Consider the following 16941-nt stretch of genomic DNA (forward strand, 5'->3'; position numbering starts at 1 on the left):
TGAATGTGAGGATGACCACACTCAGTGTTGATGTGATGACCACACTCAGTGTTGAATGTGATGACCACACTCAGTGTTGAATGTGATGACCACACTCAGTGTTGTAAGTGTGATGACCACACTTCAGTGTTGTATGGTGATGACCACAACTCATTGTTGTATGTGCGATGCACCACACTCAGTGGTTGTATGTGTAGGAAGCCACACTCAGTGTTGGAATGTGATGACCACACTCAGTGTTGAATGTTGATGACCACACGCAGTGTTGAGATGTGTAGGGACCACACTCAGTGTTGTAATGTGATGACCACCTCAGTGTTGAATGTGAATGACGCAGCACTCCGTGTTGTATGTGATGACCACACTCAGTGTTGAATGTGATGACCACACTCATGGTTGGAATGTGATGACCACACTCAGTGTTGTATGTGAGGCCCACACTCAAGTGTTGTAATGTGATGACCAGCACTCAGTGTTGAATGTGATGACCACACGTCAGTGTTGTAATGTGATTGACCACACTCTAGTGTTGTATGTGATGACCGACACTCAGTGTTGTAATGTGATTGACCCACACTCAGTGTTGAATGTGATGACCACACTCATTGTTGTATGTGATGACCACACTCAGTGTTGATGTGATGACCACACTCAGTGTTGTATGTGATGACCACACTCAGTGTTGTATGTGATGACCACACTCAGTGTTGTATGTGATGACCACACTCAGTGTTGTATGTGATGACCACACTCAGTGTTGTATGTGATGACCACACTCAGTGTTGTATGTGATGACCACACTCAGTGTTGTATGTGATGACCACACTCAGTGTTGTATGTGATGACCACACTCAGTGTTGTATGTGATGCCCACACTCAGTGTTGTATGTGATGACCACACTCAGTGTTGTATGTGATGACCACACTCAGTGTTGTATGTGATGACCACACTCAGTGTTGTATGTGATGCCCACACTCAGTGTTGAATGTGATGACCACACTCAGTGTTGTATGTGATGACCACACTCAGTGTTGAATGTGATGACCACACTCAGTGTTGTATGTGATGACCACACTCAGTGTTGTATGTGATGACCACACTCAGTGTTGAATGTGATGACCACACTCAGTGTTGAATGTGATGACCACACTCAGTGTTGAATGTGATGACCACACTCAGTGTTGTATGTGATGACCACACTCAGTGTTGAATGTGATGACCACACTCAGTGTTGTATGTGATGACCACACTCAGTGTTGAATGTGATGACCACACTCAGTGTTGAATGTGATGACCACACTCAGTGTTGTATGTGATGCCCACACTCAGTGTTGTATGTGATGACCACACTTAGTGTTGTATGTGATGACCACACTCAGTGTTGTATGTGATGACCACACTCAGTGTTGAAAGTGATGACCACACTCAGTGTTGTATGTGATGACCACACTCAGTGTTGTATGTGATGACCACACTCAGTGTTGTATGTGATGACCACACTCAGTGTTGAATGTGATGACCACACTCAGTGTTGTATGTGATGACCACACTCAGTGTTGTATGTGATGACCACACTCAGTGTTGAATGTGATGACCACACTCAGTGTTGTATGTGATGACCACACTCAGTGTTGAATGTGATGACCACACTCAGTAGTTGTAATGTGATGACCACACTCAGTGTTGTATGTGATGACCACACTCAGTGTTGTATGTGATGACCACACTCAGCTGTGTGTATGTGATGACCACACTCAGTGTTGTATGTGATGACCACACTCAGTGTTGTATGTGATGACCACACTCAGTGTTGTATGTGATGACCACACTCAGTGTTGTATGTGATGACCACACTCAGTGTTGTATGTGATGACCACACTCAGTGTTGTATGTGATGCCCACACTCAGTGTTGTATGTGATGCCCACACTCAGTGTTGTATGTGATGACCACACTCAGTGTTGTATGTGATGACCACACTCTGTGAACATGTAACAATTATTCAAGCCACATTTCAGATTGTTCATTTGAGCATCATTAACTTTTAATGTGTTATTTTCATCACACACACACACACACACACACACACACACACACACACACACACACACACACACAACACACACACACACACACACACACACACACCTCCCCCCCCTCTCTCTCTCCCTCACCCCCTCTCTCCCTCTCCGTCTCTCTCCCTCTCCTCTCTCTTCCCTCTCTCTCTCCTTCCCTCCTCTCTCTCCATCTCCTCCCCTCTCCCCCCTCTACTGTTTTCTCACTTCAGTGAGAGGGTCGGATCGCCCCCACCCATCCATCACACACACACACACACACACACACACACACACACACACACACACACACACGTGCGTGCGGACACGCAAACACACGCACGCCCGTGTGTTTGTCTCTCTCTCATCCCTCTCTCTCACCCCTCTCTCTCACCCCACTCTTACCCCTCTCTCCCACAAACTCTCTCTCTCTCTCTCTCTCTCTCTCTCTCTCTCTCTCTCTCTCTCTCTCTCTCTCTCTCTCTCTCTCTCTTCCTCCCCCATCCCGCTCTGCCCTCCTGACAAATCCTATCACGGCACAACTATAGGAACAGGGGGCAAGCATGACAGGCAGAGGTACCAGGGGAACAGGGAAAAGTCAAAATGACGAAATGAAGGAAATGTTCACCCAGTTTCTGGAGGACGTCAAGAGTGAGATGCAAGAAATGATGCAGGAAATGAAGACCGAAATAAGCAACCTGAAAAGAGAGCTGACAGCAGCAAAGGAGGAGATTAGAGCCCTCAAAGAGAATGGTATCGATGCTGAGACTCAGAAAATCATCCAGGGAGAAGGTGGTAATAGTATTTTGGAAGAGAATGCCACAATAAAAGCAACATTTGCAGAAATGCTAACAAAAAAATAACCCTGAAGTAATGTCTGCAGTGATGGAGGTGGCCATGAAAGCAGCCACTTCACAGGAAGCGGCACGCTCTACTAGCCAGCTGCTCAATAACTATCTACGGGCTCACCATAGCCCGTGTTACTTGGAACTTATTGTTCCATGTTGCGAATCTTTAACAGCAACAACAACAGCCAGCTGCTGGAAAGGAAAAGATCAGTGGTTGCTGTGGGTATTAAAGAGCAGGAAGGCTCCAATAGGACAGAGTAGAATGATAAGGACAAAGAGGCAGTGAATGAAATACTGAAGGCACTAGACATGGAAGGGGCTGAGCATAGCACTGAGAAGGTTTTCAGGCTAGGCTGGTACAACAAAGACCGAGACCGAGTGATAAAGATAGTGTTTGCAAACGAGAACACAAAGGAGAAGATTCTATCAAGGAAGAGCTACCTGCAAAATGTGGGAGAATTCAAAAATGTATTCCTCCAGAGAGACATGACGAGGGAGGAGAGAGTCATAGCAGCAGAAGCAAGGTAGAGGCGCAGGGCGAGAGGGGAAAACCAGGAAGTCACAGCTTCCAACACAACACCCACAGAGGTGAGGGGGAACCCACAACCAGCTACCCAGTAACACCAGCGGGGAGGAAAACCCCGCCACCCTCCTCTGCATTGAAAACCCCCTACCCCAAACCCTCCCTGCCCCCACTCAAATGTTCAGCCAAATCTCCGTCTCCCCACCCTTCTACCTCTCCCCTCCTCCCGCTAAGTCCCCCCTCCCCCCTTTCCTTCCTGTCCTCTCTCCGCTTTCACCCCATACCCTCCCTGTCCCTCCCATTTCACTGGAGCCCCCGCCCCTCATCTCAGTATCCTCTGAGACCCTGTTATCCACCTCACAGATCCTCACACCCATGGAACAGCTTCCCCCACCAGCAGAACACTCACTAAGGAGGCGATTTGAGAAGGGACAGAAGAAAGTGAGCCTCAAAGCAATGTACACTAATATATATGGAATTACAAATAAAGCAAATGAGCTTGGAGAATGGGTACTAGAGGAAAACCCAGACATAATAGCCCTCACAGAAACAAAGATCACGAAAACGATAACAAATGCAGTGTTCCCACAGGACTATTATGTCAAGAGGAAAGAGAGGGAAGGAAGAGGTGGGGGTGGTGTAGCTCTGCTGGTAAGAAATAGCTGGGATTTTGAGGAGATGGTTATTCAGGGCTGTGAAGGTTTCAGTGACTACATAGCAGGTACCATAACAACTGGAGGGCAAAAAAATATAGTCGTAGTCATATATAATCCACCACCAAATGACAGAAAACCTAGACAGGAATATGATAGAAACAAAATGGCCACCATTAACATAATAGAGAGAGCAGCTTCTGTTGCTAGCAGGAATTGATCTTGACTACTAATAATGGGAGACTTAAACCATGGGAAGATAGATTGGGAGAACAGAGACCCGCATGGAGGACCAGAAACATGGAGCGCTAAGCTGCTGGACGCGGCAACAAGAAACTTTCTAAGCCAGCACATCAAGGAACCAACAAGAATGAGAGGAGAAGATGAACCAGCAATGCTTGATTTGATATTTACCCTAAATGAGTGGGATATAAGGGAAGTTAAGATGGAAGCGCCCTTGGGAATGAGTGATCACAGTGTATTGAACTTTGAGTACCTGGTAGAGCTAGGAATTATCTCCCCCCAAAAAGAACTAGGAAACAAAAGGCTGGCATACCGAAAGGGGAATTATGAAGAGATGAGAAGTTTCCTAAGGGAAATACCTTGGGACACAGACCTCAGAGATAAGTCTGTACAAGATATGATGGACTATGTTACCCAAAAGTGTCAGGAGGCAGTAAACAGGTTCATCCCCGGCCCAAAGGGAAAAATCCGAGAAGCAACAGAAGAATCCATGGTATAATAGGGCATGTATGGAAGCGAAGAAACTGAACAAAAGGGCGTGGAGGAACTTCCGGAATAACAGAACACCAGAAAGCAGAGAGAGATACCAGAGAACCAGGAATGAGTATGTCAGGGTGAGAAGAGAAGCAGAGAAAAGTTATGAAAATGATATAGCAAACAAAGCCAAGACCGAACCAAAGCTACTCCACAGTCACATCAGAAGGAAAACAACAGTGAAAGAACAGGTATTGAAACTTAGCTCAGGCGAGGACAGGTATTCAGAGAATGACAAAGAGGTGTGTGAAGAACTCAACAACAGGTTCCAGGAGATCTTCACAATAGAACAAGGTGAGGTCACTGTTCTATGAGAAAGGGAGGTAAACCAGGCGGCCTTGGAAGAGTTCGAAATTACGAGAGAGGAGGTCAAGAGAAACCTGCTGGATCTGGATGTTAGAAAGGTTGTTGGTCCAGACGGGATCTCGCCATGGGTACTGAAAGAGTGTGCAGAGGCACTTTGCTTGCCACTCTCCATAGTGTATAGAAAGTCACTGGAGACGGGAGACCTACCAGAAATATGGAAGACGGCGAATGTGGTCCCATTATACAAAAAGGGCGACAGGCAAGAGGCACTGAACTACAGGCCAGTGTCCTTGACTTGTATACCATGCAAGGTGATGGAGAAGATCGTGAGAAAAAACCTGGTAACACATCTGGAGAGAAGGGACTTCATGACAAATCGCCAACATGGATTCAGGGAGGGTAAATCTTGCCTGACTGGCTTAATAAAATTCTACGACCAGGTGACAAAGATTAAGCAAGAAAGAGAAGGCTGGGCGGACTGCATTTTCTTGGATTGTCGGAAAGCCTTTGACACAGTACTGCATAAGAGGCTGGTACATAAGCTGGAGAGACAGGCAGGTGTAGCTGGGAAGGTGCTCCAGTGGATAAGGGAGTACCTGAGGAATAAGAAGCAGAGAGTTACGGTGAAGGGTGAGACCTCAGATTAGCGTGAAGTCACCAATGGAGTCCCACAGGGCTCTGTACTCGGTCCTATCTTGTTTCTGATATATGTAAATGATCTCCCGGAGGGTATAGATTCATTTCTCTCAATGTTTGTGGACGATGCCAAAATTATGAGAAGGATTAAGACAGAGGAGTACTGCTTGAGGCTTCAAGAAGACCTAGACAAGCTGAAGGAATGGTCAAACAAATGGTTGTTAGAGATGTATACCCAAGCAAATGTAATGTAATGAAGATAGGTATAGGGAGCAGGAGGCCAGATACAAGGTATCATCTGGGAGAGGAAATCTTCAGGAGTCAGAGAAAGAAAAAGACTTGGGGGTTGATATCACGCCAGACCTGTCCCCCTGCAGCCCATATTAAGAGGATAACATCAGCGGCATATGCCAGGCTGGCCAACATAAGAACGGCATTCAGAAACTTGTGTAAAGAATCATTCAGAACTTTGTATACCACATATGTCAGGCCAATCCTGGAGTATGCAGCCCCAGCATGGAGTCCATATCTAGTCATGGATAAGACTAAACTGGAAAAGGTTCAAAGGTTTGCCACCAGACTAGTACTCGAGCTGAGAGGTATGAGCTACGAGGAAAGACTACGGGAATTAAACCTCACTTCGCTGGAAGACAGAAGAGTTAGGGGGGACATGATCATCACATTCAAGATTCTCAAGGGAATTGATAGGGTAGATAAAGACAGTCTATTTAACACAAGGGGCACACGCACTAGGGGACACAGGTTGAAACTGAGTGCCCAAATGAGCCACAGAGATATTAGAAAGAACTTTTTTAGTGTCAGAGTGGTTGACAAATGGAATGCATTAGAAAGTGATGTGGTGGAGGCTGACTCCATACTCAGTTTCAAATGTAGATATGATAGAGCCCAATAGACTCAGGAACCTGTACACCTGTTGATTGACGGTTGAGAGGCGGGACCAAAGAGCTAAAGCTCAACCCCCGCAACCATAACTAGGTGAGTACAACTAGGTGAGTACATACACTCACACACACACACACACACACACACACACACACACACACACACACACACACACACACACACACACACACACACATGTAACACAGCATCAACATGGGTTCAGGGATGGCAGGTCCTGCCTCACAGGGTTACTTGAATTCTACGACCAGGCAACAAAAATAAGGCAAGAAAGAGAAGGGTGGGCAGACTGCATATTTTTGGATTGTCAGAAAGCCTTTGATACAGTGCCACACAAGAGGCTAGTGCGAAAGTTGGAGATGCAGGCTGGAGTGAGAGGGAAGGTACGCCGGTGGATAGAGGAGTACCTAAGCAACAGGAGACAACGAGTCTGTGTGAGGGGTGAGGTCTCAGATTGGCGAGACGTCACAAGTGGAGTCCCGCAGGGGTCAGTCCTTGGACCTATACTGTTTCTGGTATATGTAAATGATCTCCCAGAGGGTATAGATTCGTTCCTCTCAATGTTTGCCGACGATGCAAAAATTATGAGGAGGATTGAAACAGAGGATGATAGTAGGAGGCTACAAGATGACCTGGATAGACTGAGTGAATGGTCCAACAAATGGCTGTTGAAGTTCAACCCGAGTAAATGCAAAGTAATGAAACTAGGCAGTGGAAACAGGAGGCCAGGCACAGGATACAGAATAGGAGATGAAGTACTTAATGAAACAGACAGAGAGAAAGATCTAGGAGTTGATATCACACCAAACCTGTCTCCTGAAGCCCACATAAAGAGAATAACGTCTGCGGCATATGCGAGGCTGGCTAACATCAGAACGGCGTTCAGGAACCTGTGTAAGGAATCATTCAGAATCTTGTACACCACATATGTAAGACCAATCCTGGAGTATGCGGCCCCAGCGTGGAGCCCGTACCTTGTCAAGCACAAGACGAAGATGGAAAAAGTCCAAAGGTATGCTACTAGACTAGTCCCAGAACTAAGAGGCATGAGTTATGAGGAAAGGCTGCGGGAAATGCACCTTACGACACTGGAAGACAGAAGAGTAAGGGGGGACATGATCACAACCTACAAAATCCTCAGGGGAATCGACCGGGTAAACAAGGATGAACTATTCAACACTGGTGGTACGCGAACAAGGGGACACAGGTGGAAACTGAGTGCCCAAATGAGCCACAGAGATATTAGAAAAATATTTTTAGTGTCAGAGTGGTTGACAAATGGAATGCACTAGGAAGTGATGTGGTGGAGGCTGACTCCATACACAGTTTCAAATGTAGATATGATAGAGCCCAATAGGCTCAGGAATCTGTACACCAGTTGATTGACGGTTGAGAGGCGGGACCAAAGAGCCAGAGCTCAACCCCCGCAAGCACAATTAGGTGAGTACAATTAGGTGAGTACACACACACACACACGCGCGCGCACGCTCACACACACACAGTAGTTTCAAAGCGTTATATGACACAGAGTGTTGGGAAGACGGGACACCACGAGCGTAGCTCTCATCCTGTAACTACACTGAGGTAATTACACATCTCACCCCCCCCCGCCCCCCCCCATGCTGTCATCTAGCTCTCTACCTATCATATTCTTCCCGGTCTGGACCTTCCTTCCTCCAGTCTCAACGTTAATGGTTCAAAATATTCCTTATCATTTACAAGGTCCAGGTATTGACCTTATCAAACAGTATCAGGACCACTCCGCTTATCACTATATCACTCTCCTCCACTCTCTCCCCCACTCTCCCATACGCTCTCCTCCACTCTCTTCTCTCCAGCTCCTCCACTCTCCTCCACTCTCTCCCCCACTCTCCCCTCACTCTCTCCCCAACCCTCTCCCCTACTCTCCCCAACTCTCAACAACTCTCCCCCCACTCTCTCCCCCACTCTCCCCCACTCTCTCCCCCACTCTTTCCTCCACTCTCTCCCCAACCCTCTCCCCTACTCTCTCCCCCACTCTCCCCAACTCTCTCCCCCACTCTCTCTCAACAGTCTCTCATATGCTCTCGTCCACTCTCTCCTCCACTCTCTCCCCAACTCTCTCCACAACTCTCTCCTCCACTCTCTCCCCAACTCTCTCCAAAACTCTCTCCTCCACTCTCTCCCAAACTCTCTCCTCCACTCTCTCCCCAACTCTCTCCACAACTCTCTCCTCCACTCTCTCCCCAACTCTCTCCAAAACTCTCTCCTCCACTCTCTCCCCAACTCTCTCCACAACTCTCTCCCCCACTCTCTCCTCCAACACTACTTTTGTTTGATAATTGTAAAAACAATATTGGGAATGAGTTTCCACTAACCTGTTGAAGTACTTCCCACCAACTGTGATAGAGCATCCCTGGGAGTGCCTGCTGCAGGTCACCAACAGGTCTGGCATCTTCAAGGCAGAGTAACCATTTTCACTGTGAACCTGATGTAAATAATATTATAGCATTAGATTTTCAATAACTATACAAACATATACATTATTGTATGACTTGAAAGAGCCCAAGAGGACCCCTATTTACTTTATTTACTAAATTAGTATTTATTGCAGATACTTGTTCTGAAATTTTAAAAGAGAAAGCACATGAAAACATTTGTACAATATTATTAGTATTCTAAATATATCATCAAAATAAAAAATAACTTTATTCATACTGCAGAAGAGAAATAATAACTTGCAGATGTTTTCTGCAAGTTATTTGTTTACTCTGGACTAGACGCACTGCATGATATACGGGACTAGAGAAGCAAGCACACACCAACCCACATATGTGACATGCCAGAAATATAAATTATCTGTTTATTGGGCAGCGCCACTTATCCTGTGAGTGGACATACTGCCGTAGCAGCATGTTATTTTGAGGTTATCTTGAGATGATTTCGGGGCTTTTTAGTGTCCCCGCGGCCCGGTCCTCGACCAGGCCTCCACCCCCAGGAAGCAGTCCGTGACAGCTGACTAACACCCAGGTACCTATTTTACTGCTAGGTAACAGGGGCATAAGGTGAAAGAAACTCTGCCCATTGTTTCTCGCCGGTGTCTGGGATCGAACCCAGGACCACAGGATCACAAGTCCAGCGTGCTGTTCGCTCGGCTGACCGGCTCCTTGTACATCACTCCCCCAATAGGAAGAAAATCCGTTGGGTTGTTCATCCTGTCACTTGTATCCAGGCACAGATGGGACTTGCTTAACTATCTCAAGTGAACAGCTTATCAAACAAGAAGATTAACAGTCGTTAATTATTAAAATCTTACGTTATCTTGCTGGTGCAAAATTGGGGAATCTTTCAAGAACAGTATCAATATTTGACAAATAGTGTTTTCCTAACTCAAACAATGTGAGGTTTATTATTCTACACATACTTCTCATGTCTCTCAGGTGTTCACATTCTCTCAGGTAATAGTCAAGGTGGTGTTCATCACTCTCACCGCAGATTCTGCAACTCCTCTGCTCAACTGTTGTTTCCATTCCGAATCTCCATGGATATTTGTATCCAAGACGAATCATTGCTATTACTGATTCTCTCCCGCGGCCACCTCCTCTTCGGCCATAATGATTGGGATTGCCAGCGGCAACCACATTGTACCATCGTACAGTTTTACTGTTTTGTTCTTCTGTCCTCATTTCCTCAGTAACCTTATCACGGTGATATTGCCTGATGATACCTCTAATTTATAGAGGAGTCTTGGGTATGAAGGGCGCCTGACAGCTGGGTGAACAGCGCTTCGAATTCGTAGTTCTGAGGTTCCGGGTTCGATACCTAGTGGAGGCAGAGACAAATGGGCAAAACGTTTTTTTCACCCTGATGCCCCTGTTACCTAGCATTAAATAGGTACCTGGGAGTTAGACAGCTGCTACGGGCTACTTCCGGGGTGTGTGTAACAAAACGGAGGCCTGGTCGAGGACCGGGCCGCGGGGACGCTAAGCCCCGAAATCATTTCAAGATAACCTCAAGATAACCTGAAGGACACCAAGTATTCAACATGGTGTCCTTCAGCAGCCAGCACACCTCCTCCCACACACTCCAACATGGGACGGAGCCACAGGAATTCGACGAGTCTTCCTTAATTGGTAAGTACTCTCACCGCTGTTGATGTTGTTATAGATTCAGCTACGGGGTTCGGTCAGTCGAGCGGACAGCACGCTGGACTTGTGATCCTGTGGTTCTGGGTTCGATCCCAGGCGCCGGCGAGAAACATTGGGCAGAGTTTCTTTCACCCTATGCTCCTGTTACCTAGCAGTAAAATAGGTACCTGGGTGTTAGTCAGCTGTCACGGGCTGCTTCCTGGGGGTGGAGGCCTGGTCGAGGACCGGGCCGCGGGGACACTAAAAGGCCCCGAAATCATCTCAAGATAACCTCAAGATAACTTCAAGATAACCTCAAGATAACCTCAAGATAACGGGCTCAACCTGTCCTCACGCTTGGTTGTCATGAGTCAGTACAGTCCGGTTCGTTCTCGGCGAATCGAGAATTCCGGGTTCGAATCCCGGGCGGGACAGAAATGGTTGGGCACATTTCCTTTCACCTAATGCCTCTGTTTACCTAGCAGCAAATAGGTACTCAGGAGTTATTCAGATCGTTGTGGGATTGCATCCTGGGCGGGGTCAGTAATTCTACCTTAGGGGGGGGGGGGGGCGGGAGGACCTCGATAAGCCTAACGTGTATGAATATACTCTGGCTTCCTGTCCCCCAACACAATAAATTATTATTATACTTTGCAGCAAATTGGCGCCTGGCTGCCAGTCGGTGAGACTGGGGTTGACCCGCGGGGGTCAAGGGGTTGAAGGTATGGAACACTCCACACAGTAACGTTGTGGAAGAGAACGGACAGCAGTGACATGACTCCTTCATTGTGGTAATAGACTTTAGTCTGTCTTTCTTGCTTCCTTCTTGAGTGCGTCCCAGCGACTCGGTGCCTCACCTAGTGTGTCAAGCACCTCACCAACTCACCACTATAATATTTTGGTGACTCACCAACTCACCACTAAATATTTTGGTGACTCACCAAGTCACCACTATGCACTGTATATGCTTTAATGTTGGGATAATTTATTTTTGGCTAGGATATGTCTAAGTTTGATAAGGAATGCTGTGTTGTGCATAAATTTATGGCACCTATAGCCGCTGGATATTATTTTCCCAAGTCGTCGCGTCGATGGAAAATTTGGCGACGAGGTGTGCAGTTGCGACAAGTGATTGATGGCACGTCGTAGACCCCCCTCAGGTCACTGACCCCCCTCAGGTCACTGACCCCCTCGGGTCACTGACCCCCTCGGGTCACTGACCCCCTCGGGTCACTGACCCCCTCGGGTCACTGACCCCCTCGGGTCTCTGACCCTCCTCGGGTCACTGACCCCCTCGGGTCACTGACCACCTCGGGTCACTGACCACCTCGGGTCACTGACCACCTCGGGTCACAGACCCCCTCGGGTCACTGACCCCCTCGGGTCACTGACCCCCTCGGGTCACTGACCACCTCGGGTCACTGACCCCCCTCGGGTCACTGACCCCCCTCGGGTCACTGAACCCCCTCGGGTCACTGACCCCCCTCGGGTCACTGACCCCCTCGGGTCACTGACCCCCTCGGGTCACTGACCCCCCTCGGGTCACTGACCCCCCTCGGGTCACTGAACCCCCTCGGGTCACTGACCCCCCTCGGGTCACTGACCCCCTCGGGTCACTGACCCCCTCGGGTCTCTGACCCCCCTCGGGTCACTGACCCCCTCGGGTCACTGACCACCTCGGGTCTCTGACCCCCCTCGGGTCACTGACCCCCTCGGGTCACTGACCCCCTCGGGTCTCTGACCCCCCTCGGGTCACTGACCACCTCGGGTCACTGACCACCTCGGGTCACTGACCTAACGTCATCAGTAGCGGCATGACCTCCAAGCAACTGCCAAGTTTGCATAATATCCAAGAATGGCTTTGGTTCGACGTTGCATCAACGGTAATTTAAGTTGACCAGACCACACACTAGAAGGTGAAGGGACGACGACGTTTCGGTCCGTCCTGGACCATTCTCAAGTCATAATCGACTTGAGAATGGTCCAGGACGGACCGAAACGTCGTCGTCCCTTCACCTTCTAGTGTGTGGTCTGGTCAACATACTTTAGCCACGTTATTGTGACTCATCGCCTGCAACGGTAATTTAACGTTGAATTAACATAGATGACGTTGATCCTGCGTTTAATTTGCGTGGAACGCAAATTAATTGATGCAAATTCAATTTACATCTCTTTAGAGTGAACCTTTTCCGATTTTATCTCTATTTAAGGTGCATCACAGAGCTTTGACTTCAGCAAAGGTCAACGTTCTCGAGTCACCGTCAATATAGCCGGATGTAATCCCCATGCGGGACAGAAACGGTTGAACACGTTTCCTTCCACCTGATAACTCTGATCGTCTAGCAGTAAATACGTTCCAGGGAGTTAAGGAACAGTTATGGGTTGTATCCTGAGGCAGGTCAGTAGTTTGTCCCAGGGGGTGGGACCTTGATGCTAACCTAACACACACAGGTTTCTTGTCTCCGACAAGGGAAATAGTTATTAATAAGATATTTTTGATGAGTATGTGTCGAGAACGCTAGGTAGAGGGCGTGATTATCAGGACTTGGGGGAAGGACATCTGTGCCTCAGCCTCTGCCACTATAAATGAACATATAGCGAAACTCGTTCCATTTGTAACAGCTTATTTTCTTTTTGATCAACATACTAATATATTTTCTATTTATTTTCAGTCATTTTTAATATAAAGTACAGTATTATATTAGTGCACAGATTTGTACTATTTCAATTCATGGTTTTGTACTAATGTGCACTCCTGTATTAATGAACAGAACCGAGTTTTTCCCTGTATAATAGAGTAATGTGCACAGTTAGGTACATAATTATGTAAACTCCTTGAAACATCACATTATTTGGCCATTCGAGGGTCACTATTCATCTCAGTCAAAGTAAGTAAAAAAATCCAGCGTTGAATTCCGTGTGAACTGAACCCGGGACCTTCCGGCTGTGGATGTTTCTGGTTCCTGGCTGCTCTGAAGACGAGTTCTTTCGAATTCCTAGCGAAAAAAGGTCTTCTGTGGAAGACTCTTTGCCATCCATGTCATGTGTCTGCAGCCAAAATACTCTCTCCACATGTAATTGGACTGCTCTCCAACCTGCTTCTTCCAGATGAGGTGGCAACCTTCTCTCCGGTTAGTGATGTCTTTCGACTTCCTGTCTTAAGTTCTTTCTAGGAGAACATTTTGTCTGTCACCCTCATGCTGGATTTTCCTTTCTGTCCTCCCTTCTTTCTGGTGAAGTTGTAATCCACATTATGTCGGCTGAGTGTGCCATTCCAAACACCCTTTTTTCTACGTCTGCAATGTGTTCAGCCAGCTCCTACCCTGGGACAACCCTGTGCAGGAAGTTCTCAGGTTGTGGCAGGAGTTGTAATGCTAATCTATGTAGCTGTGGTTACCGATTTTTCAGTTTATTTGAGCCAGAAGATTCAACGGCCGCCAGAAGTGGGTGGAACTCGCCAGACCTGTCACAGATAGCTTCCAGCCGACCTTTCGTGGTGTGCACCAGTAGCAGCGGGAGGTGACCGTCTAGGCACGTTTTTGCTGGCTTGGATCCAGGTTGGTTTGGCTCTACAGCTTATCTATTGGGGATTTCTCTGGGCTTGGTTTCCTGTTCATCCTATTATGATCCAGGCTCTGCCCAGCCGTCTCCTCCATTATTTCATTTCCCTTTTTGCTATGCATGGGATAGGGTTACCATTGTGCTTACTTTGACTTACCTCCTGTGCGATATCTTGCTCCTAGTCCCAGGGGTTCACCAGGTGGCGGTATCCTGGTTTCAATTTCAATCCTGGTTTGTGGACTCTATAGTCTTCTTTCCTGTTGCGACTCTGGGAGAGGGACATTACGGGGCTTTCTGTGATTCAAACGTTTCTGTAATCGTCTTGTAGCTGAGCTAAATGTAGGCCCTGGGTGACACTCTCCGTTCTTTGTGTTGGGTGCGGCCTCCCTGTTCTCTTTTGGTATTACGTGCTGCCCCAAGTTTTCTACCCTAAACCCCGCTCTTGCACTACTGATAGTGTGACACTGGCTGCGTTCCCTGGCACTGAACATTTTATCCTAGCACTGGGCGCTAGTCCCTGGGCTGTATGTCCTTGATCGCATGGTTGTGTCTACTGGTATCTACGATTCTTGTTCTGGTACCTGGGCGGCGTACCTTGGTGTTAGCTGCTTGCAGTGGAACGGAGCTGTTTTTCCTGATGTTGATAATAATCTCGTGCATATCATGGTTTGCAATATGGCAGACTTTGTGGTGACGGCCCACATGAGACTACCCAAACTGCAACGGAAACAGGCAGGCATGCCAGGAAGAAGGCAAGTCTTACACTTATCCACGAATATTGTCCGAGAGAGATAGCAACAATCACAGATAAGGAAGAATCAGTATGACCCAATGTCACACCTAGGAAAGACCTCAGGCACTGAAACACATGAATCAGAAATTTGTAAACGCACACTAGCACAAAGCTAGTGAACTCCTCATCGAAAGGCCTCTCAATGGTGAAAAAGTCGTACTCGATACCCAGAAGCTAGGCGACTCAAGAGGAGCCGACTCACAGAGGAGGAAACCCGAACCCTTTAGAGAAGGTATTGCTGTTGGGACAAGTGAGATTAGGAATTAGGAAGCTATGAAGAACTCTGCAGAGCGGGTAGGTCAGGATAGGTCTCACAACCAAATGTGATTCTGAAAGCTCCAGGAAAATACCGAGGGAATCCTTCAAGAAGGATATACCTTAATAGATACTTCCTTTAAGAGGTTGCCCAAGGGAAATCATTTATAATTTTGAAGATGCCTGTAGCTTATTGATATTCCACTGAGGAAGGAAAAACTGCATCCATGTGGTAACCCTTTTATTTAACAATTAAGAATTCGTTGTGTTGGGGGACAGGTAGTCAGTTTATATATACAGTATATGCCAAGCATAAATCGAAGTACCCCCCATCCCAGGGTCAACTTACTGACCCTCCCCTGGATGCAACCCCACAACAAGTTAACTCCTGTGTGTCTGTTTACTGCTTGGTAAACAGCGGCATTAGGTGATAGGAAACGTGCCCAATTATTTCTGTCCCGCCAAGGATTCTCGATTGTGAGTCGAGAACGAACCCTACTGTACTACCAGGACCCTAAACGGACTCCACTACCGGGACCCAAACCAAGCAATGCAAACATTACTTATAATGTCTCCGTGGTGTAGTGGTAAGACACTCGCCTGGCGTTCCGCGAGCGCTATGTCATGGGTTCGTATCCAGGCCGGGGAGGATTTACTGGGCGCAATTCCTTAACTGTAGCCTCTGTTTAACGCAACAGTAAAATGTGTACTTGGATGAAAAAACGATTCTTCGCGGCGGGGATCGTATTCCAGGGACCTGCCCGAAACGCTACGCGTACTAGTGGCTGTACAAGAATGTAACAACTCTTGTATATATCTAAAAAAAAAAAAAAAAAAAAAAATGTCGAAACGTTTCGTAAATCGTATTGGAAATTGAGGAGGAAAAAATATTTGCGTGTGCATAATAATGTAACTCAGACTAATAGAGTAATAGTATTGAGCTATGGAAGAAACAATAGTGTTCATGACTAACAACACGGAACGCTGACCTGAGCTCCAGCTTGAGAGGTCTCGACGGTGCCGTCCACGTGTAGGGTGACATCTATGCGTTGGCCGTGAACAACAATGGCGTCTAGACTTGCAGCACCATCTTTGGCCTTGTATATGCCAACAACCTCAAAGTCGTCAGTCACAAAGTCCTTAGTTAGCAGGTATGAGCAGGAACCCAGGAACTCGTAGTGGCGAAGGTCAAACGTTGTCACATGTTGACCTGCAGTGAAAAGAATGTAATGTTGAAGAATGTTGCATGCAAGAAATAATTAGTGAAACAATCCAAGATTAAATGGTAATAGTGAACAGAACAGTGACTCATTTACAAACAAATATTATTTGTTTATTAGTCACTTACATTTTCCGGACAGTTTGTAACACGAGGAGCAATAATTACGTGGCCTCTTATTCCAATTTTGCACATGCTTATTTCTGCAGTAAAATGAAACACATTCGTACTATGACACAACTAGAGTTCTCCATCACAGTTCTCATCACAACACACATATCTGTAACAT

The 16941-nt window shown here is 47.0% G+C and overlaps 1 protein-coding gene across 1 annotated transcript in view; it reads right to left on the bottom strand.

Moving 5' to 3' along the window:
• The window catches only part of LOC138373609 (apolipophorins-like), a 106563-nt gene extending 89922 nt beyond the window's left edge, over positions 1–16641 (bottom strand). Inside the window, exons 1-2 of the mRNA XM_069339926.1 lie at positions 16423–16641; positions 9076–9185 (exon numbers count right to left, since the gene is read on the bottom strand). Of these exons, the coding sequence (XP_069196027.1) occupies positions 9076–9152 (77 nt within the window). The 5' untranslated portion in view covers positions 9153–9185; positions 16423–16641. The remainder of the gene's footprint in view (positions 1–9075; positions 9186–16422) is intronic.
• Positions 16642–16941: the final 300 nt, after the last annotated feature.

Source organism: Procambarus clarkii, chromosome 42 (genome assembly GCF_040958095.1).
Source record: "Procambarus clarkii isolate CNS0578487 chromosome 42, FALCON_Pclarkii_2.0, whole genome shotgun sequence".
Lineage (NCBI taxonomy): Eukaryota > Metazoa > Arthropoda > Malacostraca > Decapoda > Cambaridae > Procambarus > Procambarus clarkii.